This window comes from Gigantopelta aegis, chromosome 6 (genome assembly GCF_016097555.1).
Source record: "Gigantopelta aegis isolate Gae_Host chromosome 6, Gae_host_genome, whole genome shotgun sequence".
NCBI classification, from domain to species: Eukaryota; Metazoa; Mollusca; class Gastropoda; order Neomphalida; family Peltospiridae; genus Gigantopelta; species Gigantopelta aegis.
The window spans coordinates 80,245,132-80,270,552 of record NC_054704.1 but is presented as its reverse complement, the minus strand read 5'-3'; the positions used below and the strand labels follow the sequence as shown (position 1 = coordinate 80,270,552).

Genomic DNA, 25,421 nt, shown 5'->3' with positions numbered 1-25,421 from the left:
CTTTCTTTCCATCAGCACATATATATTGCAACAAAGTATGGTAACATATGGACATTAGCCGAGATCTAAAGCTGTCAAAATCACAATGTCAAATTTCAACTTATTTTAAAATCGTTTATACATAGAGAATACTACATGAATGGCCATTAGATACCATTTATCTCAGAATTAGTTGTTTTAAAATGTACCTAACGAGCAAAAGCAAGTTTGTTATGTTTTTAAACAACAAGTTGTGAGATATATGGTATCTAACAGACACAAATGTATTATTCCATTTCTTACATATCCTCAAAAACCAGGTTTTAAGCAAATTTTAACATCTTTTTCGACTAAAAGTTATTTACAGCCATTGCACTTGTAGCCAACTTATGCGCCACAGACATGATTATCAGGTTAACTACATTGTATACGTCACAGTGTAATCTATTTCCACCGTGTTGTTTTTCATTGACTGCTGAGCAGCCAGTCGTATGTCTTGAAATTGTTAACACAACAACCCACGTGTTATCAAAACTAATGCTGTTCTCACCAATGGGTGTGTAAGAAAACATGTGAGTACACTTAATATGTTAGGAGGGTTATTTTCAAATAAATATTTGAAATAATATAAAATATATACCAGTGTTCAGTAACAAATTTAAATTTTGATACTTTTCTGGATAATAAAATGAATTTAAAAAAAAAAAAACAATCATACAAAATATATAGTATCTTTCAAGATGAGATCTCTTATGTTTGTCACTTTCAACAGGACATAGCTTACAAATCAATCATAAAAATATCTAATTTATTGCATATATTTGAAAATAATTGTTACCAACATATTAAAAAGATAAACTATGCCCATAAGTAAAATTGTAGAGAGTTGTAAGAAATTAATAGTCAGCAGATTATGAAATCACAGACAAGCTGGTAGATGTGGTGAGACTGGTCTCTATACTGGACTGACGTGGCGTGGTCTGTACACAGATGACCTCCGGTGTCGGAAGGGACATAACCAACAGATCATCCAACTGCTGGAGTTACCTCCAAATAGATCTCTGTAACTGTCCAAGGTGTCTCGGAATTTCATCCTGACAAAAGACAAAATATATACAATGTTAACAAAACTGAGAAACAAATACATATGCATAACTGAGTTACTCAGTACAGGAAGGAAGGAAATATTTTATTTTACGACACACTCAACACATTTTATTTACGGTTATATGGCGTGAGACATATGATTAAGGACCACACAGATATTGAGAGGAAACCCGCTGTCGCCACTTCATATACTGCTCTATTCGATTAGCAGCAAGGGATATTTTATATGCACCATCCCACAGACAGGATAGTACATACCACTGCCTTTGTTACACCAGTTGTGGAGCACTGGCTGGAACGAGAAATAGCCCAATGGGCCCACCGACGGGGATCAATACTCAGTATAGAGTAGCTCATTACAATGTTATTATTCATACTACATGTACTCGTATGTACATGTATATGCTGCATTTGACTCTGTTGTAATGAGGTGAGACTTTAATAAACTACATCTATCTGTCTGTCTTGTCTATGCATCTTATTTTAGATTAATCAGTTTATAAACATTGATAACGAATGTTCGTGCAATATTATATTTTTAACACTGGCAGTACTTATCTATGTATTAAAGTTGCAGACCCATGTATGAACCCGTGGAAACAAGACACCAAGTTTGGTTAATCTACAAACCTGTAACACATCTGAACAAAGATCAACTAGAGTGAAGCAAGAGTCTGTGACATTGAAATGGGAAATTCCCTCTAAAAATAGATTAGAGCTGGTCTCCACAATCATTACTTCTCAGACACATGACATATTGTGTGTTTTAAGAATTATAAACAAATTAATTTTGTAGTATTACAAACACCAGGGTGACCATAAACACTTCGGAAATGGATATTTTAAACAGTAAAAGGTAAGTAATGTCGGATATCAATTGTCAAAAATGGCACCATTAGTAAAAATTCGGCCATGTAGTGTTTAAAACCTAGGGTCTATCAATTTAACATTGCTATATCATATATGGTAGAAGCACATTAAGCGATGCCAATAATAAAGAAATATTTACTTATGTTCAAATATATATAAAAAACCCTCATCGCTTTGATTAATAAAGTATTATTTAAATTACCAAAAGGATTATTTGTAAATGTGATAGCGCACGTGATGTACTATTTGTGTAATCTTTTGTATCATGTATGTTTTTCTTTCCTTTACATTCTTTTGTATACAATACATTTCCTTACACTGGTTATCATTGAATGTATACATGTAGTTTATATTTACAGCTATGTAATATAGGTCGCCATGTATATTGTATGAATATAGAAGAGGGCCTCTTAAGTTGTCAAACTTGTGCCCAATTCTTTTGTTCTTTGTACAATAAAATATGTTTGCAATCAATATCATAATGCATAATAGCGGCTTCCCGCCAAAATTATTTATTAACTTTTACTTTAAAATGTAAACATTATACCTTCATGTATATGGATATAAAAAATACAATTAAATAATTTAATTTACCAGAAGAAAATTTTAAAAGATCTTTGTAAAAATCTTTGAAAAATAGTGGATGACTGATGAAATTGGATGTGTTCAGCTGAAGTGAACGTTATGCCAGTTAGATGCTGATGACAAGTTTGCTGTCTTCATGCACCTCATCTGTCTCCGATTGCTCTATCCAGTCAACTTGCCAGATTTTGTAGATTCATTCATTTCATGTAAGATTTGTTACAATGTGACCAGACAGGAATCTAATCATACTGGACCCAATTCTGTATCAACATGTTTCATTATTTATTTTATGTATTACCAGCCTCGGTGGCGTCGTGGTTAGGCCATTGGTCTACAGGCTGGTAGGTACTGGGTTCGGATCCCAGTCAAGGCATGGGATTTTTAATCCAAACCCTGAGTGAGTGCTCCACAAGGCTCAATGGGTAGGTGTAAACCACTTGCACCGACCAGTGATCCATAACTGGTTCAACAAAGGCCATGGTTTGTGCTATCCTGCCTTTGGATCCCTTGCTACTAATCGGAAAGAATGGCCCATGTAGTGGCGACAGCGGGTTTCCTCTCAAAATCTGTGTGGTCCATAACCATATGTCTGACGCCATATAACCGTAAATAAAATGTGTTCAGTGCGTCATTAAATAAAACATTTCTTTCTTTCTTTCTTTCTTTTATGTATTGTAAAGATATGTTTAAAAGAAGCATTGTGTTTGTTTGTTTGTGTTATTAGTTGGTTTGCTTTTGGGTTTTGGGGTTTTTTTTTTGTGAAACTTTAAAAAAATTTAACTGTACATTTGGACTGTTAAATGTAAAAATAGTTTTAATTTTGAAATTCGGGGGGGGGGGGGTGGGGGGGGGGGGGGGGGGGGGGGGAATCCTGTTAAGTGAGTCACTCTGAGTTCCTCTAAGAGTATGTGTTAAAATTAGCAATAGTTCATGCTAGTGGTGTTGCTAAACAAAGCAAACTTTGTTATTTACAATCATTAAATGCACGCCACTGTAACCCAGTCACTGTTATACACAGAGTAGATTGTACCCTTCCTGCAACAGCCATAATCAAATAATTCCATAATGTACATTTTAAATAAAAGTACTCAATCTTTTGATTTCTCGATTTCTTTCTTTTTCAAAACCAATATCCATTCAATATCAAAAGTCTGCACATGATGCATTATCTAAAAGTGCTACCAGTGGTATGTTCGTAAAACAGATATATATTTTTTCTCTCTTCTGTATTAGAAACACTTGTTGAGAATGCTGTGTAACACATAAATACAAGTAAACACTCCGACCTGCAGAAGCTGACAGTCCTACCATACCTTGGGTCTGGCCCTTGCCCCATGTGGCTGAACCATCGGGATTAGCTAAGACAGTAACTAATGCTAGACATAGCCGACTAATTGGTACCAGACTCCATTCCACTGCAAGTCTGTCTTGTGCCGGAGAGGCAGGCAATGATTTAATCAAGCCTGCCCCCATTACAGCATCTCAAAGAGAAAGGTGTTAGTCAGGTCACGACTGTCTGTTGGGTAATAAACCAAGCCCACCAGACCATGAACCAGTCTGATAAACTGCCAGATACAAAAGTTCTTTTTCAAAACAAAAAAAAAAAGGTAAAAAAAATGGAACGAAGGTGAAGGATTTTCCTAAAATATTAACCTACTGAGAGAGAGAGAGTTTCTCGGTATGCTGACACACTGGTGGTGTGATGGGTAAGCCACGCTCTCCAAGGCTGGTAGATACTGGGTTCACACCCTCCTACTGGTTCCAACCTTGTGAGTTAAAGTTTCATGAACTTTCGTGTATTGCTACTACACTTTCAATTTGTTAAATTTTGTTTTTGTTTAATGACACCACAGGAGCACATTGGTCATCGACTATTGGATGTCAAACATTTGCTAATTTTGACCAATAGTCATCAGAGGAAACCTGCTAATTTTTTCCTAATGCAGAAAGTGATCTTTTATATGCACTTTCCCACAGACAGAAAAGCACATACCACAGCCTTTGTCCAATTGTGGTGCACTGATTGGAACGAGAGAAAAAAAACAATAAAAAACAGTCAGTTGAATGAATCCACTGAGATGGTTTGATCCTGCGATGCAAGCACCTCAAGCAAGCACTCGACCGACTGAACCAAGTTAAATCCTGCCCCCTTTCCATTAGAATGCTGTTTTGCAATAAACTGGGTTTTTCAACTAACACCAACTTTTTAAATAGAGTCCGTATTAATAAATAAATAATAGGGAGTTGTAATTAATCCTACAATACCAGCTTCTTTCTTTCAAGAACCATTAACAAATATTATTAAATTTTGTCCTGCATGTACTCTTGATATTAATATATTGGTGAAAAGAGTGAAAACGTCATTTAAAAGAAAAAACAAAAAAACAAACGCCCAACCTACTCTACCTAATTTTTTTCAGCATATGTTTTCCCCAACAAAACACACAATATTTTTTTATAGACCCTAGCTCAGTAAAAGTGTTCATCCGAAATGTAATGGACTGTGGGATCAAAACTCCTTAGTAGACTTGTTTTCCCCCATTGCAATCTGTGATCCAATTGCAGCTTTCTGACAGTAGCATATTGCTATAGGTGCTGGAAAAACTGCCCCAGGTTGTTGGGTTCAGTTGAGGGGGTGGTGGGTGGAGGTGGCCAAATAGGTTCACCTATTCCACGAGCACTTCATTCAGATCATAGATAATCGTGGCAATATGGTGAGATACTGTAACTCAGTTCTGTCAGCACATCTGCCATGTGTGATTACAAGTCAGAAAATGCTGGTGTGAAATTGGATAAAATTTCGTAACATTTACTATTGCATGTATACTGTTTGTTTATTTTTACAACACACAAAATTATTTCTAAAGATTGTTGATAAATTTATTATATATAATCAGTCATTTGTATCCGTGGCAATTTAAAGATTAATTTTATGATACAATTATAAACTATGAACTGTATACTTTAAATCTATTTCACTGCATACTTTGTATTCCCAGTAATGAGTTAGAAGTACACATGTATTTCACTTTAACGTAAGCACTGCAAAGCATCTTAGAAAATACCTATGCTAAATGTTCCAAACTTTATCCAAAAACAAGGATGCCTTGTACTTGACATCATTCTAATGTTTTCAGTAAACACAAATCAAACAAAGTACATCTCTATTTCAAGAAAAAATCATACGAAGTACCGTATGTCACTATTCAAGAGAGTTAACTCTTGGTCCTTTAGCCAAAAAGCAATTTTAATGCAGGATTTTCAATCCTTTTTATATAAAATTGTGATAGCCTTTAATGGAAATGAAAATGTACTTGATTTGACTTAGGGTTTTATATACACATTCAGAACAAGCTGTTATAGCACACACCTGTCATGGCATAAGTGTTGGCTCTTGCCAACTCTTTCATTCATGACAACAACAAAATTTTCATAATGTCCTGATATTTGACTACAACTTAGCGACCTTTTTTTTGTTGTCTGTTTTAACTTGACTTTATTATAAAATTAACCTTTAACTGAGTAAATCCCATATATTCAGGGATGTGAGAGGGGCTGAAACAAAAAAGCTTACTGCGGCCGGGGTCCAGGGGCCGTTCAAGGGTGATTGAAGGAAAATTGTTGTTTGCAACCCCTGGAACTGCTAAAAATTGCATTCAATGCTAACAAAACTAAACTGGTTATAACTTATAATATAAGGCATACATCATAAACTTGAAATTGTGAAAACATGCAAATGAACCTTGTGTGGTCAACAGTATTGAACATCATGCTTTTGTGGGTTTTTTAGACGAAATAGAAAAGCGCATTTACACGTTTCCATGTAGATCTCACATCACTGCATATTATAAATGTTACAAGCCCAGTCTAAATGGAGTTATCAATCATCATGTCTCCATGCAACACAACCACTTCCAGCTGATGACCATCATCATTTTTACCCATGATGCAACAGGCTGCTTCAATCAGAAAGTCATTAACTAATGGTCATTCTCTCTTACCCACAATGCACCAAGCAGGCCACATACTGTCACTCAGACTGTGTGTAATATCCCAGAACCACTAATCACCAATACATGTGCTCGCAACCTGGGCCGGCAGACAAAACATGCTGTTTGGTTATGTGAATGTATCACAGATAGCAAACACGGACTGTAGACAAAATACACCACCTATAGTGACCACTGTCCAGTTGAACATAAAAGAGTCCATCATTATTACGCACAGCAAATGGCAGCTTAAAGACAGCCATATCATTCAATCATTATTTTCATTGTACAAAATGACTACATTGAATCAGTGTAAAAGATGCAATTATTATACATAAATAAATATTATGATCATCATTCAAAAACCCAGAAAAACTAAACACATCTTCTGGCGATCAAAGGTTAGAAATATATATCAACCCAAGGAATTCAAATACAACTTGTTAGAAGACATCCAATTTGGTTACAGAAAACATTCAGTCAGGTATGCTTGATTTGGATTGAAAAAGAAAAAAGAAACCCATTGCTGCCATATACATGTAGGTTACCTCTATCAAAAAGTAGCAAGAGACTGTATGCACTTTGAAACATACAGGTGAGCACATACCAACAGAAGATTTACCTGAAAACATGAGCATGTGCATTTATGAAGCTTTGATAACTGTCCGACATGGAACTGGGAAATCAATTAACATGCTTATGTTACATTTACGCGTTGAGTACACTCTGAAGAATAAGAGCGGTTTCCCAACTATCTGACCCAAGACTGAGAGAAAAAACATTTTGAAAAGCAGTGTGAGTGGAAATAAAACAAAAACAAAATCAAACGTTTAGGAACAATTTCTCCAAAACACAAAATGATACAAAAGATGGTCAGCATTTAAAATCCAAAAATTTGAAAACCCCAAAATCTGAGAGCCATACTGAAGCAGAAGTGAAAAGTGGATATAGGTCTACATGTACATATGAATGTAACTCCGAGTTGTCCATCAACCGGCTCTTATGAAGGCAGCTCCTTGTTTCAAGTAGTTATGTCTGGTGAGTAGCGAGCACCTAGCAACAGCTGTTCGTGTCTCATATAACCACCTATTAACCAGCCAGACAAGTCTCCACCATCAAACAACAATACAGTCTTCACAAGATTCTTAACACTACAGTGTTTCAGAAAGAATCATCAGAATTCTATCAGCATTCTGTTAGAAGCCAAATTAGTAAATTATTCAGTTTAATATTTATTTATATACAAGTGTGTTGTCTAAAAATGTATAGTAGTATTTTTGTTACTAGTAAGAACTTTATTATATACTGAACTACATAAAAAATCGTACCAGTCAAATTTTATAGTTGTAAAAAGGATATGAGAAGAAAATATAATACATTCAACTACTTTTTTTTAAGTTGATATATTCTAGCAGGGAACAAATTTTGCTTCAGCCAATTTTCAGACATGTGGAGCATTTTGTTGAAAATTATTTAAAAATAAATAATCAATATTACTTTAATAGCCAAAAACAAAAATTAATGTTGTAAAATTTAACAATTGGATAATTTAGCAATGGACAGGATGAGTCCTGTTCTGGTAGGCAATAAATAACTCAAAGTTGTTCACAACAGCTACAGTTATTGTGTGTATTATTGCAACCTCACACAAGTAATAGCAACAACAAATTAAAATTGGGTGGATTAAGCTCAGTTGGCCGAGTGCTCGCTTGAGGTGCTTGCATGGCAGAATCAAACCACCTCAGTGGATCCATTCAACTTATTGAGTTTTTTCTCATTCCAACCAGTGTATTAGAACTGGTCAAAGCCGTGGTATGTGCTTTCCTGTCTGTCGGAAAGTGCATATAAAAGATCCCTTGCAGCATTTGGAAAAATGTAGACAGTTATCTTTGTTGATTATGTGTCAGAATTACCAAATGTTTGACATCCAATAACCAATGATTAATTACCGTAATCAATGTGCTCTAGTGGTGTCGATAAATAAAACAAATTTTGTGTATATCCAATGGAGTTCAGTATACATGTGTCTAAAAATATTTCATTCATTTCATAAAATTAAAAAATATCTGTTCTTTTTACTTGTCCTATAACTGGTGATTATATAGCAGCTTGCCATAATTATTAATAGTCTATCTTTGCTGAAGATTGCTTAAGAATGGCTCAATTGCTAATTACTAGAAAGGGCCAATAAACAAGCCAATACCAGTTATTAGTACCGCTAACCAGCCTGAACGACATTATGAGGCAATCTCTGTGAAGTGGGGGGAAACAGAAGCAAAACAAAGTTAAAAGGCAATGTTTGTTTTGTTTAACAACAACACTAGAGCACACTGATTTAATAATCATCAGCTATTAGATGTCAAACATTTGGTAATTCTGACAATTAATCTTAGAGAGGAAACTTGACACATTTTTCCATAAGTAGCAAGAAAATGTATCAGAATTACCAAATGTATGTTTGACATTCAATAGCTGATGACTAATAAATCAATGTGCTCTAGTGGTTTCGTTACACAAAACAAATTTTAAATTCTCGACAGAAAAAACGCTGACTATATCTGTATATATACTGGAATTGATTATTTAATTTGTTAGTGATCTTCTTTAATGTAACCAAGACTGAAATACCTGATTACTTCCTCTACAAGTGATTTACTGCAGAGGCATCTAACTGAACACACTTGTTTAAGAAAATCTGAACAAAATACGTGCCCAGCCAAATAGGTTAACAAGAGAAAATTCTTCTGAAATAATGTACTTCAGCAAAGTCAGATTCAGAATCTTTTAAAAGGTGGTTTTTCATCACAACTATGTCTTGCACTTTTCAAAAGTTAAAGTTTGTTTCGTTTAACAACACCACTAGAGCACATTAATTTATTAATCATTGGCTACTGGATGTCAAACATATTGTGATTTTTACACATAATCTTAGAGAGAAAACCATCTATATTTTTCCATTAGTAGCAAAGGATCTTTTATATATACCCAGGGTTCAAACTTAAGAATTTGTCTCCCATGACAATTTGTAAAAGAATTGTCATGGGTGAAACGGCCCACTGTCAGTGATGTCGTCAAGTTCAAGTCTTGTACACCATCACACAGACAGGACAGCACATAAGACAGCCTTTGATATACCAATCATAAAGCACTGGCTTGAATTAGAAATATCACAAAGGGCCCACTGACGGGGATCGATAACAGACGGACTGCGCAACAGGCGAGCACTTCACCACTGGGCTACATTCAGCCCCTATGCACCTTCTTTACATATTTATACAGAGAACTGCTGTATTTAATTTCTTAACCACCCTTCAGTGACGTAGCAGTTGAGCTATAAACTGTAAGTGCTGAGTATAAGTCTCAGTGCCGGGTCCCATCAAGTATGACTTTTAATGACTCAATGGGGGCCAGTTTGTTTACACACATTTTAATGCTTATATATATAATTATGGTTCAAGCATGCTGTCCTGGGCACACACATCTCAGTTATCTGGGTTAGTGGTTAGTGTGAGAGAAGTGGGTATGGTGGCATTATACATACCCTGAGTTGTTGAACTTGCTCTGGATGGCAGCCAATACCAGGATGTGAACCCAATACCTACCAGCCTTAAGTTTGGTGGCTTAACCACTACCCTACCAAGGCTAGAGGGGGCCAGAAGTACAAGACCATTACGCTGACTAACGTCTCTCTTACTCTATACTAACAACTAATCATTAACCCCCCACTACCACCCATTGCAAACCAGTAGTAGGGGAGATAACTCTTACTTACTAATAATTTAGAAAACAATGTAGGATTCTTCACATCAACTCTCATTTCCAATTATGGTGATAATTTTAAATTTTCCGGACAGGTAACCTGATACATATTGTATTACACAGACCTTTGGTGACCATAGTAGATTATTTTCATTCCCAATATATGATATTCACAACACTGAAACACACAAGGGTAATCTCTTTCGCATATCATCCTGAGCTTTGGTAAACCATATACAGTGAAACTCCTCTAAACCGGACATCCTCAGGACCAAGTAAAAAGTCCGGTTTTAACAGGTATCCAGTTTAGAGAAGTTCTCTTATGTACAGATATTTAAAAAGGGCCCATGAAAAACGTCCGGTTTTGATGGGGTTTCAGTTCTGAGAGGTTTCGTTGTACTTAACTGTTACTCCAGTCTTCCATTACTCGACATTCAAATAACATACGGACATGACAAAGGGACTTTCTGAATGAAAATGATGTCATTTTGCATGTCACTACATCATAATAATCTAATAATAACATTTCAGTGTTCAGAAGATTCTAAGAAATTTCAATCCAAAACAGCCATTGAAAAGGTTTTGTTTCTCGACTATTAATGCATCCATTAATTCTGGAGCATCACCAAGAGAAATTGATACAGCCATGTTTATTTGTTTACTAATACAAATGTATATTTATTTTCATGTTAATGAACATAGATCCTTAATATGACTAATTTACAACTAATTTGTAAAGTTGGGTTACAAATTCTGAAAACTGTAGGTAATCTGAAAAATATCACATAACATTATTTCATTAAAAACACTATTTATTAAATGATAAATATTATTATAAGGTGATGTACTAATTGTTCCATGTGGGCTGTCCCCATCAGTGCACCATGAATTGTGATTGGTTAATTACGCTCTTTTTCCGGGATCAAATGAAAATAACACCCAGAAAACTAATGACGTCATTAGAAAGTGACGTCATTGGCAATTGGAACAGGCGAAGTTGACAATTCAAGGGTCTACAGTTAGATTGTAGCCAGATATGAATGGTATATCAAAGGCTGTGGTATGTGCTGTGTTGCCTATGGGGAAAGTGTACATAAAAGATCCCTTGCGGCAAAGACTGTGTGTGTCAGAATTATCAAATGTTTGACATCCAATAGACAATGATAAATAAATCAATGTGCTCTAGTGGTGTCGACAAACAAAACAAACTTTAACTTTAACATGTAGTTAACGCAATGCAGTAAAAGGCCATGAAACAGGTGCCATGACATTACTTTTGCTGCACACCTAAACACAGTGATGTCACCCACACAAGCAAAAGCACGTCCATGATGCAATGTTCGGATTGGTTGCAACTGCACTACATTCTACATGAAATAGGATTAGTTGTGTTTAATTTCAATTGTGCTATATGTTTTTTAATGTGACAGTGGGTCTCACTCGCTACAAAATATTGCTGTTTTACTGTCGCATAGCCTGTGTACACCTGCCTTTAATGGAGATGTATTACATGTAAAAACAAAGTAACTCATTTCCTTACTACATGTCTGCTACTCATGTATGCTCCAGTGGTGTCGTTAAACAAAACAAACAAACTATGTCTTGTAACGAAGTTTGTTTTGTTTAACGATACCACTAGAGCACAGATTTTAATAATCATCGGCTACCAGACATCAAACATTTGGTAATTTTGACATATAGTCTTAGAGGGGAAACCTGCTACATTTTTACATTAGTAGTAAGGAATCTTTTATATGCACCATCCAACAGACTGGATAACACATACCACAGCCTTTACACTGGTTGGAACGAGATGTCTTGTAACAATTCAGTGGCTTAACATTTTCAAGTCTCTGCTAGAAGGAAGGAAATGTTTTATTTAATGATGCACTCAACACATTTTATTTACAGTTATATGGCATCAGACATATGGTTAAGGACCATGCAGATATTGAGAGAGGAAACCCAGTCACCACTTCATGGGCTACTCTTTTCAATTAGCAGCAAGGGATCTTTTATATGCACCATCCCACAGACAGGATAGTACATTCCATGGCCTTTGTTACACCAGTTGTGGAGCACTGGCTGTAACGAGAAATATCCCAATGGGTCCACCGACGGAGCTGCTGGAATGATGTCATCGACTGAGCCTTTTCGTGATGGAAATAGAAGCGTGCAGCCCATTGTCATATCCTCCACAATGTAATTAAACTGATGAGGGTGGGGGAGGGGAACAGGTCCGTAACAAAGTGTGAACGAATTAGATCAGTACTTACTCTTCAGGATTTGGAGTTCTTTGCATATTTTCCAAAGTCGTTCTGTTCTGAAACATAAATGAAGAAAATAGAATCACACTGTTAAAAAATATGGAGCAGTGGGGTTGGTCATCAAAACAATTCTCTTTTTATTCCCCAACAGTTTTTTATTATTTACAGTGAACTGAATACTTACTGTAATCAGATTAAAATGCTGTCCCACCAGCTGGATTCCCATCATCATAGCCATATTGAAGGCTAAGCCAGTCATGAGATACATGAACCAGATACTGTGTTTCATGTAAAACACTTCCTGAAAAAACAACAAGGCAAATATAAAAAAAAACAGAATATAAGTAACAGGCTTACTCAGCAGCAGCTATAGACAACAAAAACTGGAAACTGGGCATCTAAAACAGGCAATTCAACAATTACGTAATGCAAAAGTTCGCATTTCTATATTAACCCCTCCCCAACCCCCAATGTAACATTTTGTAATAATAACACTACTCTAAAATTAGGTAACACACTCATCAACACCCACACTCCTGCTATCCCGGTCATAATGATATAACTTAACCAATTTTATTAGATTTGTTTGTTTAATGAATAAATTATAAATACCGTATATCTTCGCCTGTAAGTCGAGTCCCTAATTTCAAGCCCTGAAAACTTATTTTTTTATTGACCCGTTTAATAAGTCGACCCATGAAAAACAACGTATAAATATGATGGTGTGAAAAAAGGCGTTGCCTGTTAGAAGGACTATATAAAATCATCTGTTATTCTCAGCTTATAGATAACAATAACTGGCTTCACTTTTCTTTATAAATGAAAATGAGATCATTGTTTTAAAAACGTTATGTAACTCTTGACAAACACCAACTCCCACCCCTATAATTTTTCAGAATGCATTCCATGATATCCCCCTAGTGTGTTATATAATTGTTAAATGACCCCAGATGCAACACACTATTTAGTGAATTAAATCTCCTAACAAAAACGTTGATACTGTCACTGATCTGGGATCAATAGTGGGGAAAAAAGAAAATCTCACATATAATCCCTACTCTGCATGATATTTATTTCACAACATATTATCTATATTATAGAATGATATTGAATGATAACTTAGCGTTACATTTACCAGAAAACTGCTTTTACGAAAAAGAAAGAAGAACAACAAAATCCTATCTCTTAAATAAACAGTCAAGTTAAACACATAAATAAGACAGGAGGTCTGAAAATTATTGGCCTATATTTTGAGAGGCCACTTCACTAATCACCATTAATCTTTGACTTGGACAACCAAGGTGTCAGCCCAGAAAAGCATGCTTGAACCTTACATGGATGTTTTACACATAAATAAATTACAATTAACAAGCAATCTGAAAATACTGCTATAGAGGGCCCAACAAATGTTTATATCACCTAAGTTCAAGGGCCATAACTCTGTCAAAAATGGGTAAATCACCAACAGTCAAACTTGATCTGTAACAGTACATGATAAAGTTACGAAACACAATTTCAAGGCATTACGTGAAAAAAATAAAAAAATCTAAAAAACTAATTTTTGTATACAAATAACTGTTAAAAATGGGTAAATCGCCACGAAAGTCAAATCTAATCTGTAACTACTTTATATATATAAAAAATTCCAGCTACAAATCTTGATATATTGTTAAAATAAAAGTCCAGAAAACTATATGTGGGACAGACAGACAAAAGGACAGACAAACAGAAAGACGGAGACGAAATCTATAGTGCCATCCAGTTGCACCAGTAGGGGACTAATAACCTAGAAATATAACAGGATATTTTTAGAAAGACAACTTACTGGATCACAACTCTTGCACTTTGGGTACACCCAGAAATGTAACATGCACAACACGAAGGCCAGAAACGACAGCAAAAATGAATAGAGCAGCAGTAGGAAAAATGCATAGTGGTTATCTGCCCCTACACAATTGTTGATCCTGAAAAATATGAATTTTAAATTTCAAAATATTACTGATAATATAGCAAAGATTCATGTTTCGATAGGCATCTGGGATACCAAATATATAGTTCCTGTGATATTAATTAAAATATTGTGAATAATCAATGTTTTATAATATTCAATGTTCAAGTAGCATATATTAGAAAAATAATTTCAATGTCCCAGAAATAAACATTATAAAATGGAATTCTCACAAAGAAATGAGATTTTCATACAAATTGATGAAAAATGAGACTAGTACAAAATGTACATTGTGGTTAACTGGTAAAGACTTTCAAGCATGCTAAATTCAGGGATGTGCCAAAGTCTAGCAGTGTCACACAGTACTACCCACCACTCCAAATTAGAGCCAAGGGCCAGGAGCACTTATAAAACTATAAAGTCTAGACGTAAATCTCTAACGACATCACACACATGCAATTTATATGGCGTTGCCATGGTGTTAAAGTCTCAGACTCTGTTAGAATCTTCAACCAATTTCGTTTTTCTTTTTTGCCCAGGACTAATATTTTGTCAGTAAACTGTAATCAAAACAGCTCAGTTTTCCAAAATTACAAAAATCACAAAAACATCGACTTTTGTGCTCGACACTTTAAACTGTCTTGGCATAATTCAGTAAATTAAATTGGTGGGTTGAGGTAAAGCAAATCTAACAGTTTTTCAGGATGGTCTTAAATGTACTGTGTGAATCCAAAATGACTGCCACACACTCACCAAGGACAGTGATGGTCCATTCGCATGACACACTGGCGACATCGTCTACAGTGGTGTGCCCTTGCTGGTCGCTTTCGGTTACACACTTTACAAAACGTCACGTCTGCCTCATCTGAAATTAACAATATTTTTTTAAAGGGACAGACCCTAGTTTTTAAACACTAAGGCATATTTTTCACCTAGACTCTAGTTTCAACTCGTAAAAACACTACGTTTGGTTAATTTACAAACCTGTAAACGTGCGTTTTTAAAAATATGAAAAAATGCAATCTGTGGTATTAGAAACACCAGGGCCCGTGCTTATAAAACTTAAAGTCTAGACTTTAATAAAGTTCAGACTTTAATGTAATGTTATTTGAATGGCGTTATCATGATGTTAAAGTCTGGACTTTATTAAAGTCTAGACTTTAAGGTTTATAAGCACAAGGCCAGGATTACCCGAAACACTTCGGTTGTACGGAAATGGATAATCTAAACAATAAAATATAAGTAATGTTTGATTTCAGTGATCATAAATGCCTCTAATAGTGAAAAATATTCCTTAGTGTTTAAAAACTAGGGTATGTCCATTTAAAACACACTGTACGTGTCTTTTAATTAATGTTCAAAACAATTACATTTATCCTCTAATTTGTTAGATGTACACAAATGAGTACAATGACAACTGTATGTTATCGTTGTCACCTCATTATATTAAGACATATCCACAGAGATCATCTTGAAAAATGGCCACCATTGTCACCACAGGATATATTGAGAATGCTGCCAATATTTAAAATGCTCTCTATGTCAATTGGTAGAACACTTGTCTCAGGTGCTCGGGTCAAAGGATCGAACTCACTTTGTTGACCCATTTTCTGATTAGGTTTTTTTCCCTGTGACAACCCGTTCCCACAACTTGTATATTAAAGGCCATGGTATGTGCTGTCCTGTCAGGATATGTGTATGCTAATGGGAAAATGTAGTAGGTTTTGTCTGAAGACTACATGCAATTGTCAAAATTACCAAATTATTGGCACAGTTGTGATCAATTAATCAATGTTCTCTGCAAAAAAACAAACATAAACGTTTCAGTACAAAAGAAATTGTTCTGTACTAATTGTATAAATGTTAAGTCATTGACATTTTGCCACGACAGTATTTACCTGGGGAAAAGTAGGCAATTGCACCTCTCAGCAAAAAATGAGAAAAAGTGGGTATTTGAGTTTGAAAGTAGCTTTAGAAATCCCTGTGCCTGTTGTTTTTTTCCTCTTTTATTCCCGAACCTTCCCAACAGTGTTTCTGCCAGAAAGAAACATTTGAGTATGGCGCCCATGGAAGTGAATGCAATCAGTCAATAGGGGATATGTTGGGCCACCTCTAGAAAAAAAATGGATGAAAATTAGGGTTAGGATTAAGAAAATCATACAGTAATGATAAGAGTAATTAATTTTGTCAAAAGGTTAACTTTAAAAATAAATCTTCAAACAAATTTGGGTATGGCGCCATACCCATTTTACCCTCTGGCAGAAACCCTCTCCAATTATTTGCAGCTATGTTTACCTAAAACAGTGTCATCGCTGATGAGTGGTATTCTGCCAGGATTCAACGTTGCAGCTCGAGCCAGCGAAGTGAGACACATTGCAGATATATACAGATAGACTGAAACAATAATAGCATCAAATTATATATCCAAGTGTAAAGGTGGAGAACAGGGGCCTAATTCACTAAACTCTCGTAACTTTGCGATCTCACAATCCAGTGCTAAAAGATTTGAAAAGAGGATGTGTTATTGTCTAACAGAGCCTAAGAGACCTTTGTGAATTAGGCCCCAGACCCCTGAAAATTGCACAAATTATCATTCTGTTCACATGTCACTCGCACAAGTCGTGTTGTGTAACCTTTTTTTTTTTTACTCACACATAAAAGTTTTGGGTCTTTCATTTATGATTATGATGGATTATGCAAAAAATGAAATGGGTTACCTGAATTAGTGTTTGTTTAACTCATAAATGGTTGATGCCAGTTTTCAATTCTCAGAGGCCAGTAGAATAGTAAAATTGAATATGTTTGTTTATACATACATTTGTATACAGTGGACATCGTACCGTCAAAACAGTCTGGTTTAGAAAGAGGACCGGTTTAGACACAGTTCATCCAGAGTTATGGTTCTTGAATGATCGCCAACTCGCGATCAACAATGACATTTGAACCCATGGATGGTTGGGAAACAGTCATACAAGTCAGACTTGCAATCGATTATTTCACAGACATAAAAAAATATACCTAAAGGGACATTCCTGAGTTTGCTGCAATTTTTAAGATGTTATCCACTAACAATGACTTTTTAACAATTGTAATTACATATCAAATATATTTTTCTGCATAAAATATTAGTGGCTGCATATTAAACGTGTTTCTGGTCGTTCTAATATTTGTACTAGGTTAAATTTCATTTTATTTCCTAAAACATTATTTATTCATACATACGAAATTATTTGAATACAAAATCCAGATCTAAAGGCCTACCGCAATAAGAGTAAACTTCACACCAGTGCGATTACATTTTGTATTTGATCTTGCGGCGGCGTCCTGATTACTCGGCAATTGACGATCATTGTTCAACTAATTAAGCAGCCCGTCATTCAGTCAAATCCCAATCCGGTGTAGACAGAGGTAATTAATACATGAATGGTTCTTTCATTCTTGTTTTTTTATCCGGAGTCCGGAGTAGACAGAGTACGGATTAGGCAGAGATTTATACCTAAGAGATAAATGGTAGCTGGACGGGGATTTAGAAATGGACCGGTTTAAGCAGAGATCCGGATTACACAGAATCCGGTTTAGACAGAGTCCACTGTATATACATACTATGTACACATTTTATTTTCAGCAGCCACTGTATTGACATACCGGTAAGCATAATAAACGGAGTATAGCAAATAATAATACCTCTAAAATATACTTATTTTGTTATGAGTACATTACATCGTAAAATCTTTTTTTAGACAATATCTTGAATTTTAAACTGGGAAATATATACACACCTGTACATGTGTTCTTTTGTGTACTATTATTCTTACCAGCTATAAATATCCCAGAAATGTATCCATCATGATATCCTGGTATGAGCACAATAAACAAAGGAATGAACGTTCCATATATCCAATACCATACAACAAACCCAAGCTGCATGATGCCATATTTGTCTTTTACAAAGTGAATTCGACCAATCAGTGGGCACTTTGTCACAGAGATGTGATCAGCATATTCACTGGTGGGTTGTCGAGTTGAGGAAACTATTTGTTTTAGGTTAGTCAAAATAGAGATATCCATTATGCTTTGGCACCAAATCTGTAAAAAAAAAATATAATAATATAAAAAAATATATACTATAATTAACATTCCAGATATAGTAGAACGTTGTAATCACAAATTCTGTAACTTTTAAAACAGGGTGCCAAATGTTTTTCCCTTAAACTGTCTACCCCCATTATGACCAGTTTGCCCCATATATGTTAGTTTGCCTTAAAATATTTGTCTGTTCACCCGAAAACATTTATCCATTATGGGGTTGTTGTTGTTTTTTTGTGGTGTTATTTATTTATTTATTTTTTGAGGGGGGGGGGGGGGGGGGGGGGGATTGCACAGATATCCTGTTACACCAAAACTAATGTTAAGACATTTTTCTAATATTGTAAAATTAACTTTAATTTGTTGTTGTTTGTGATTGTTAGTCAAAGATGTTTGTAATTTTCATTATATACATGTAGCTATGTATGTATATTGATGAACTACACTAAAGTTAGAGGGTACCAGATGATTTATCCCCATCCAGTTCGCCCCAAATGTCAGTTTGTCAAATCCCTCACCATGTCAGTTAATAAGGATGATTTTGGCAGAGGTTGTTTGTTTTATTTTTTATTTTCTGTTTCATGTGTGTGTGTGTGTGTATGTGTGCTAGTGTTTGTATGTGTGTGAGTGCATGCGTGTCCCTGTGTGTATATGTGTGTGTGTCACGGTACATGCTCTTAATTTGTTTCGCCTGTGGCGATTTTAATTGTGTTAGGGTGCCGTGTGCAGTTTATTGCCCGTAGCCCAGGTGGACAACTTGTTACGTAATACTTCTCGCGCGATTCTTGCGTTCCAATATGCACTTAGTCCCGCTGTGGAGGCCATGTGGCGAGTAGTTACGTAATATCTCCGGTAGTGCTGTTTATGGCCAGGAGATTGCTCGCGGTTGGCGACAGCCAGACGGACGATCAGAGAGAAATATACCGGGGTAGAATATGAGATGATACGTGAGGTGCCGCCTTGTTCCCCCAGGCCAATTCTGATTTTGGAATAAATAGCTAGGATTTAGAGATATCGAGGAGAACGAACAGGAAGGCTTGGAAGGAACGTTAGTCCGTTTGGACTTTGGTAAATATCATTTCTGCTCTGTGTATAACCTTGATGTGATTGATGTGACTTTAAATATTTTAATACTGTATTATACCAATATTCTTTAGACAGTGTCTTCGGTCATCTGACGAAGTAAATCGTAGACTTTTTGTTCTAACATTATATGAGTATTTGGTAATATAAAGCTTAGCCAGTCATCCTAGAAGACCCTGGGTAAACTGTAGGTTATTGTCTTTATTGTGATAAGTATTAATTCTGTGTTACAAGGTTACTGAATGAGTAGTTAGGGTTAATTAAAAATTAACCAGTTAGGAATAGAGCTGTAATTCCTTTATTAATTAAGTTCCCCAAGAAGCGTTTCTAAATTATCACACGTTACTGAACGAGTAGTAAGGGTTAATTATAAATTAACCAGTTAGGAATGGTGTTGTAATTCCTTTATTAATTAACTTCTCCTAGAAGCGTTTCTCAATTATCACACGTGTGGGTGTGGTGTAACGGTGAAGTGATTCGCATATTGTGTAACTAGACACCTAGAGATTAACTAATTAAGTGATCAGTTCTGGGTTGTTATTATTGTTGTTATTAATTGACTACTACGGCTGTACATTTGTCAGCGTAGATTAATACAGATTCCAAAGTGTATTGTGTTTTTGTTGTGTTTTCTAGAGAACTAACGTGCTATATTATATATACTTTATATAAGATCGTATCTCTGATCATACCTAGAGACGAGCCATACTAGGTTTAACAGCCTGTTACAGAGAGATCTAATAGATATACAGTTAGGAGAGATATTTTGATAATCGTGTTTTATTCAGTTACGGGAATTATAGAATCCCCGTGACAGTGTGCATGCATATGTGCGTGTATGTGTGTGTGCATGCATGCGTCTGTGTGTGCGTGCATGTGTATCTGTGCGTGTGTGTATGTGTGTGTCCGTGTCTGTGTGTGCATACGTGTGTACGGCTCTCTGTATGTGTGCGTGTGTATGTGTGTCAAATGTATGTGCAGGGTTCACACACTTAAAACATTTTCATTTTCCAGGACTTTTAAACACCATTTTGAATATATTACCGGGAATAGACTTTTTTAACGGCACCCCAGTAAACTATTTATTCAGTGGTTGTTATGTCTCAAACATAAGCTACACCTAATCTAGATATATCACATGGATGCTAAAGTTGTAAAAATACATAAATAAAAAAATATTGTAGTGTGCAGATTTTTTTTTACTCTGTGTGTGTGCGGGTGTGCATGCATCTGTCTCGGACTCTCAATGCTGGATCTTACAGCAAAACACTCCATAACCATAATACATATCTAACCACATTGTGGAAATGTTTTTGAGGGTTTCAATTACTTTTGGTCAAGATTCATTTATTTTTGGGCATGATTCAGAATTATATAAATTTATAGAGATGGGACATTTTTGATTGCACCAAAGTTAAGGCGAAAGGCCTAAAATTGTGCCCAAAATATATATGCCCAAAACAAGCAGGCCCAAATTGAGTATAAACAATGTTATATGCTAACCTCAAAAATATTTTTACCTCAATACCACTAAAATGTTAAGCTTAATTTGACCGATATAAATTGAAATGGATTTCACCAACATCTTTACCAGCTGTTAACATTACTATATTAACAAGATCTAAGACTAAGAGTGCTCAGAACAGACAGAAAAACAGTTGTGCTCAAATTAATGAGATCTAAAACCCTGATAGAATAATAATCCATCAAGGTTTTTTGTTTTTTTTAAAGGCTTGTAATTCACTTACAAATAAACAATCAATAAATAAACAATGTACTGGGGTGTCTTTATATAAAAATAAATAAATAAAATTTTATATTTTATTTATATTATCCAGATTTTTAAAATTAAAAAAAAATCACTCTTCTACCCAAAACTATCAAGAAAAAGAGACAGTAATGTTTAAATACCGGCAGGGTTTCTGCCAGAGGGTAAAACGGGTATGGCGCCATACCCAAATTTTATTTTGTTAAAGTTAACTTTTTCACAAAATTAATTATTCTTATCATTACTGTATGATTTTCTTAACCCTAACCCTAAACGTAACCCATTTTCATTCTGGGGGAGGCACCCCATACCTCCTGTTGACTGTGGTTGCATTCAATTCCATAGCGCCATACCCAAAAATTATCCACATCTATTATTTCCAAAAAAAAAAAAATAATAAATAAATTTAAAAAAAAATAAAAAATAAAAAATTGTAAGTCACAAAATTTCTAACATTAATTAATACATTTACGGCATTACGTTTATAGGTCAGTGCTTATAGAGTACATGTATGCAGGATTTGTTTTTTATTTAAATCAGATTTTTTTTTAATTATTATTTTTACTTTAATTTGGAGCTTCTGAATTGAATACTTGCTCCCTATTAAATACACGATTTGGAAGCTTCACTGCATTCTGAAAGGAATTAACTCGAACATCTAGAAATGAGGCAACAAAATGCATTTTGGGGATTATTGAGTTAATGTTTAAGTACTTGGTGTTTAGCCAGGATGGCTATATATGTACGGTGATTTGACATGTGTTTCAAATACGAAATTTACCAGAATTATACCTGTTTCCATGAGTAACTAAATTTCAACCACATTATTCATTGATAGCACAAAAATAATCTCTTGAAGTGGACTCTTTTGTTATCACCAATTTATATCACAAACAATCTAAACTAACCCATAAAAATTATTATTTAATTAGTTAATTGGTCGCTTCGATGACATGCCATGACATGTGGATACCGTTTTGCTGTGTATTGGTTCATCTAAGACTTCAATGGAGATCAAAAGAATATGTGTCAACTACAAGTTTTCAACTTTTGCATGAGTCTCACTGCACAGAAGCATGGCAGATATAAGCCTTAGGAGTATTTTGTTTTGTTGGAGGGCGCTGGTTACAGCTATCTACTAAATTATTTATCTTTGACAGTAGTTTCAAACTCATAAACGTCAGAAACAAGACTGCTTACAGTTACATAATTTATTCAACCAATCACAAGTTGTGTTTATTTATGTCCACGCCTTCTTACTGTGTGTACATTTTAACAGTTGACCAATGACAGAGGATATAGTTTGGAACCAGATGTCAAACACGACCATGATTTATAAATATATTTTCCAAATAATTATTATTAAATGAAAAAAAAAATATATATATATATATTATAAAAAACAGTAAAATTCCAGGACTTAATTCATTTTTCCAGGAGTTTTAAGCATGTGTGTGTCCTGTGTGTTTGTGTGTGTGCGTGTATATGAGTGTGCATGTGTGTCTGTGTATGTGCGTGCGAGTGTGTGTTTGTGTGTATGTGTGTGTGTAGATATGTGTGTGTGTGTGTATAGATGTGTGTGTGTCTGTGTGTATGTGTGTATGCATGCGTGCATGTGTGTAGGGGTTTTGTCTGTTGAACTGAGAATCAAGAAAAGAGAGCAGATCTAGTCTGTTTAATATTAAATTAAAATTGATTAACAACATAAATATTTTAATACAAAAGTTCACCACTTTGGTGTACTGAATTTACTTTTTTATTATTTATGTGCTGATATTGGATTAAGTTATAAAATATGAACATTATGTTCTTGAATGAAACCTAACCCCAGCCATAACCTACAGCAGTGTTTTGGGCAGCATTCTCAATTATCATTCTGACAGGACAGGGCGCTATATTATATATAATAATTGGACATTTTTAACACAAACTTCACATTTGATATTATTGTCATTTTTTCTTTAGGCGATTAAACACTCAATATTCAAACAAATTCATACATAATATAAATATTAAAACAATTTTTTGGAATCAATTCTTATGGGGAAACAGGAGGCGCTCTTACCCTGACTGTTACACGTACGTTGTTTTTGATGTTGAATGTTTACTTGTGTAACTTAGTGACACAACGAATTCAGAAAATGTGAGAAATGGATAGGCCTAATGGTTCAATGTACAGATGTAGTGTGGTTCACTGGTTGTTTACTTCATCTGTTTATTTAACTGTGGCGTTAGTCTGATTTAACATTTTTAATTTGTGTTGTTCTCTTTCAGTTACCACATTTGTTTTCTGTCACTTACATAATGCAATAAAGAATGGACAACTTACCAGTTTGTAAAAATCACATGTTAACGGAAGTTTACTGGTTCAAATAAACTTCCGGTTTTTGAGACGTGTTGCATACCATCAAAAGACGTTTCCATTCCTTTCAATGTTAACATCTATAATAAAAATCGCCGTTTTTCCACAATTAACCTATTAACCATGCATTTATTTTTTGGTAAATGCTTTAAACAAATACAGGTAAATTGATGAATATATTATTTTCCAATTCTTAAAAGATATAATATAAATATATTTTATATGTTGGGGTGGGTGGGGTGTTGGGGGTATAATGCTCATTTTGACTACCTAGAGTCGAGATGACCTTATGTTACTGTACCGCTAGATATTGCCACCTTACTTATTTTAGGCTTCATTTACCTAGACTAGGTAGTAGTCACTATACAATGTGAGATTAGTGAAAATCAAGATTGCAGTAGCTGATCCAGAAAATACATTATTGGGGGTGGGGGTGGCAATGACATGTGGCCTTCGACTTCCTGATTCTCCAACATAAAAAATTAAAACATTAAATTAAAATATAACTGTAGCAAAATTTAGAGGGGGCAGGCTTCCCTTAGATCTGCCACTGGCTTAGACTGTTGTTAGACCTGCTATCAAAATCCACATACCTTATAATTACTGGCCACCCTGACTCACTCAGCAGATCTAACCACAGCCAATGGCATCACATGTCCAAATAACCTGTGATTTATCCAGTCAGTCAAAACTAGTATGAAAAGACTGTTGAGAGGCACTGGGCCAATCCAGTAAAGTCAAGGTGGTGTGCCTCGTTCCTCAGGGACTGATTTTAATCATCAAATAGTATTTTGAATTAAAATTTTAAAAAGAATATTGATAATTGGCAGTTGCCCAGTCTTAAGTGACAATTAAATTCATTAAATAATCTATCATGTACCATCAGTTTTTGGTTTTTTAATTCAAATTCATACAAAAAAGACAGTGATAACTCATTGTGGGCCTTTTGGGTTGGGGTTTTTTTGTGTTGTTGTTGGGGGTTTTTTGGGGGGCCTTGTGGTATTTGTTGTTGTTGTTAGGTTTTTTTGTTGTTGATGTTCTTCTCTTCTTCTTTTTTTTTGGGGGGGGGGGGGAGGGTGGGTATACATATACTAATAAGTTCCTCCTTTCAGTGTAATAATTTGAGGGATGGTTAAATTTAAGAGCCAGCAGTTAAAAAAAAAAAAAATTCAAGTGGCTCTACTGGTCACCATGCTTTTTAAGTAAAGTTTCAACTGCTTCATATATCCAAAATTCGATTGGACAGGCCTGTGAAGTTCAATGGAGACCCATGACGAAATAGCAATTTAAAGTATTAGAATGAATTAATTAATTAAAAAGAGCATTTTTATATCCTAGCATGAAAAATATATCAGCTATTTCACAGTTTTGCTAAATTGTTATCACATACCGTTATCATATGGGAGATATGGCATGGTTCTTGATTTCTTGATGTTAAGAAGACTACATAACCCACCTATTGACTTCCCAGTGAAATTAGCACCTTGAATCAAGGCTTGAGCACTATGAATTCTTTAGTGTACCATAGTGTACAATGGAATTTTTAAACGTTTCTGCTGTTGTCTTAGTTGACATGTTCTTAGTTGGCAATGCCAAGGCATACCGAATAATCCAAACA

At 35.1% G+C, this 25,421-nt stretch overlaps 1 protein-coding gene across 1 annotated transcript; it reads right to left on the bottom strand.

Annotated features, from left to right (window-relative positions):
* Positions 1 to 248: 248 nt before the first annotated feature.
* On the bottom strand, positions 249 to 23,805 carry LOC121376321 (palmitoyltransferase ZDHHC21-like). The gene is made up of 8 exons (XM_041504162.1): positions 23,771 to 23,805; positions 18,320 to 18,590; positions 16,800 to 16,898; positions 15,258 to 15,369; positions 14,382 to 14,520; positions 12,741 to 12,857; positions 12,566 to 12,612; positions 249 to 1,073 (listed from the first exon to the last, which is right to left on the bottom strand). Exons 2-8 carry the CDS (start codon positions 18,570 to 18,572, stop codon positions 935 to 937), a joined length of 906 nt encoding a protein of 301 aa, XP_041360096.1. The 5' UTR covers positions 18,573 to 18,590; positions 23,771 to 23,805; the 3' UTR covers positions 249 to 934.
* Positions 23,806 to 25,421: the final 1,616 nt, after the last annotated feature.

Coding starts and splice junctions, on each gene's coding strand:
- LOC121376321 (XM_041504162.1), bottom strand. CDS start 18,572: ATGGATATCTCTATTTTGACTAACCTAAAACAAATAGTTTCCTCAACT. Junction 12,613..12,740: donor AGCATTTTAATCTGATTACA/GTAAGTATTCAG, acceptor TTTATGTTTCAG/AACAGAACGACTTTGGAAAA. Junction 1,074..12,565: donor AGAACTCCAAATCCTGAAGA/GTAAGTACTGAT, acceptor GTCTTTTGTCAG/GATGAAATTCCGAGACACCT.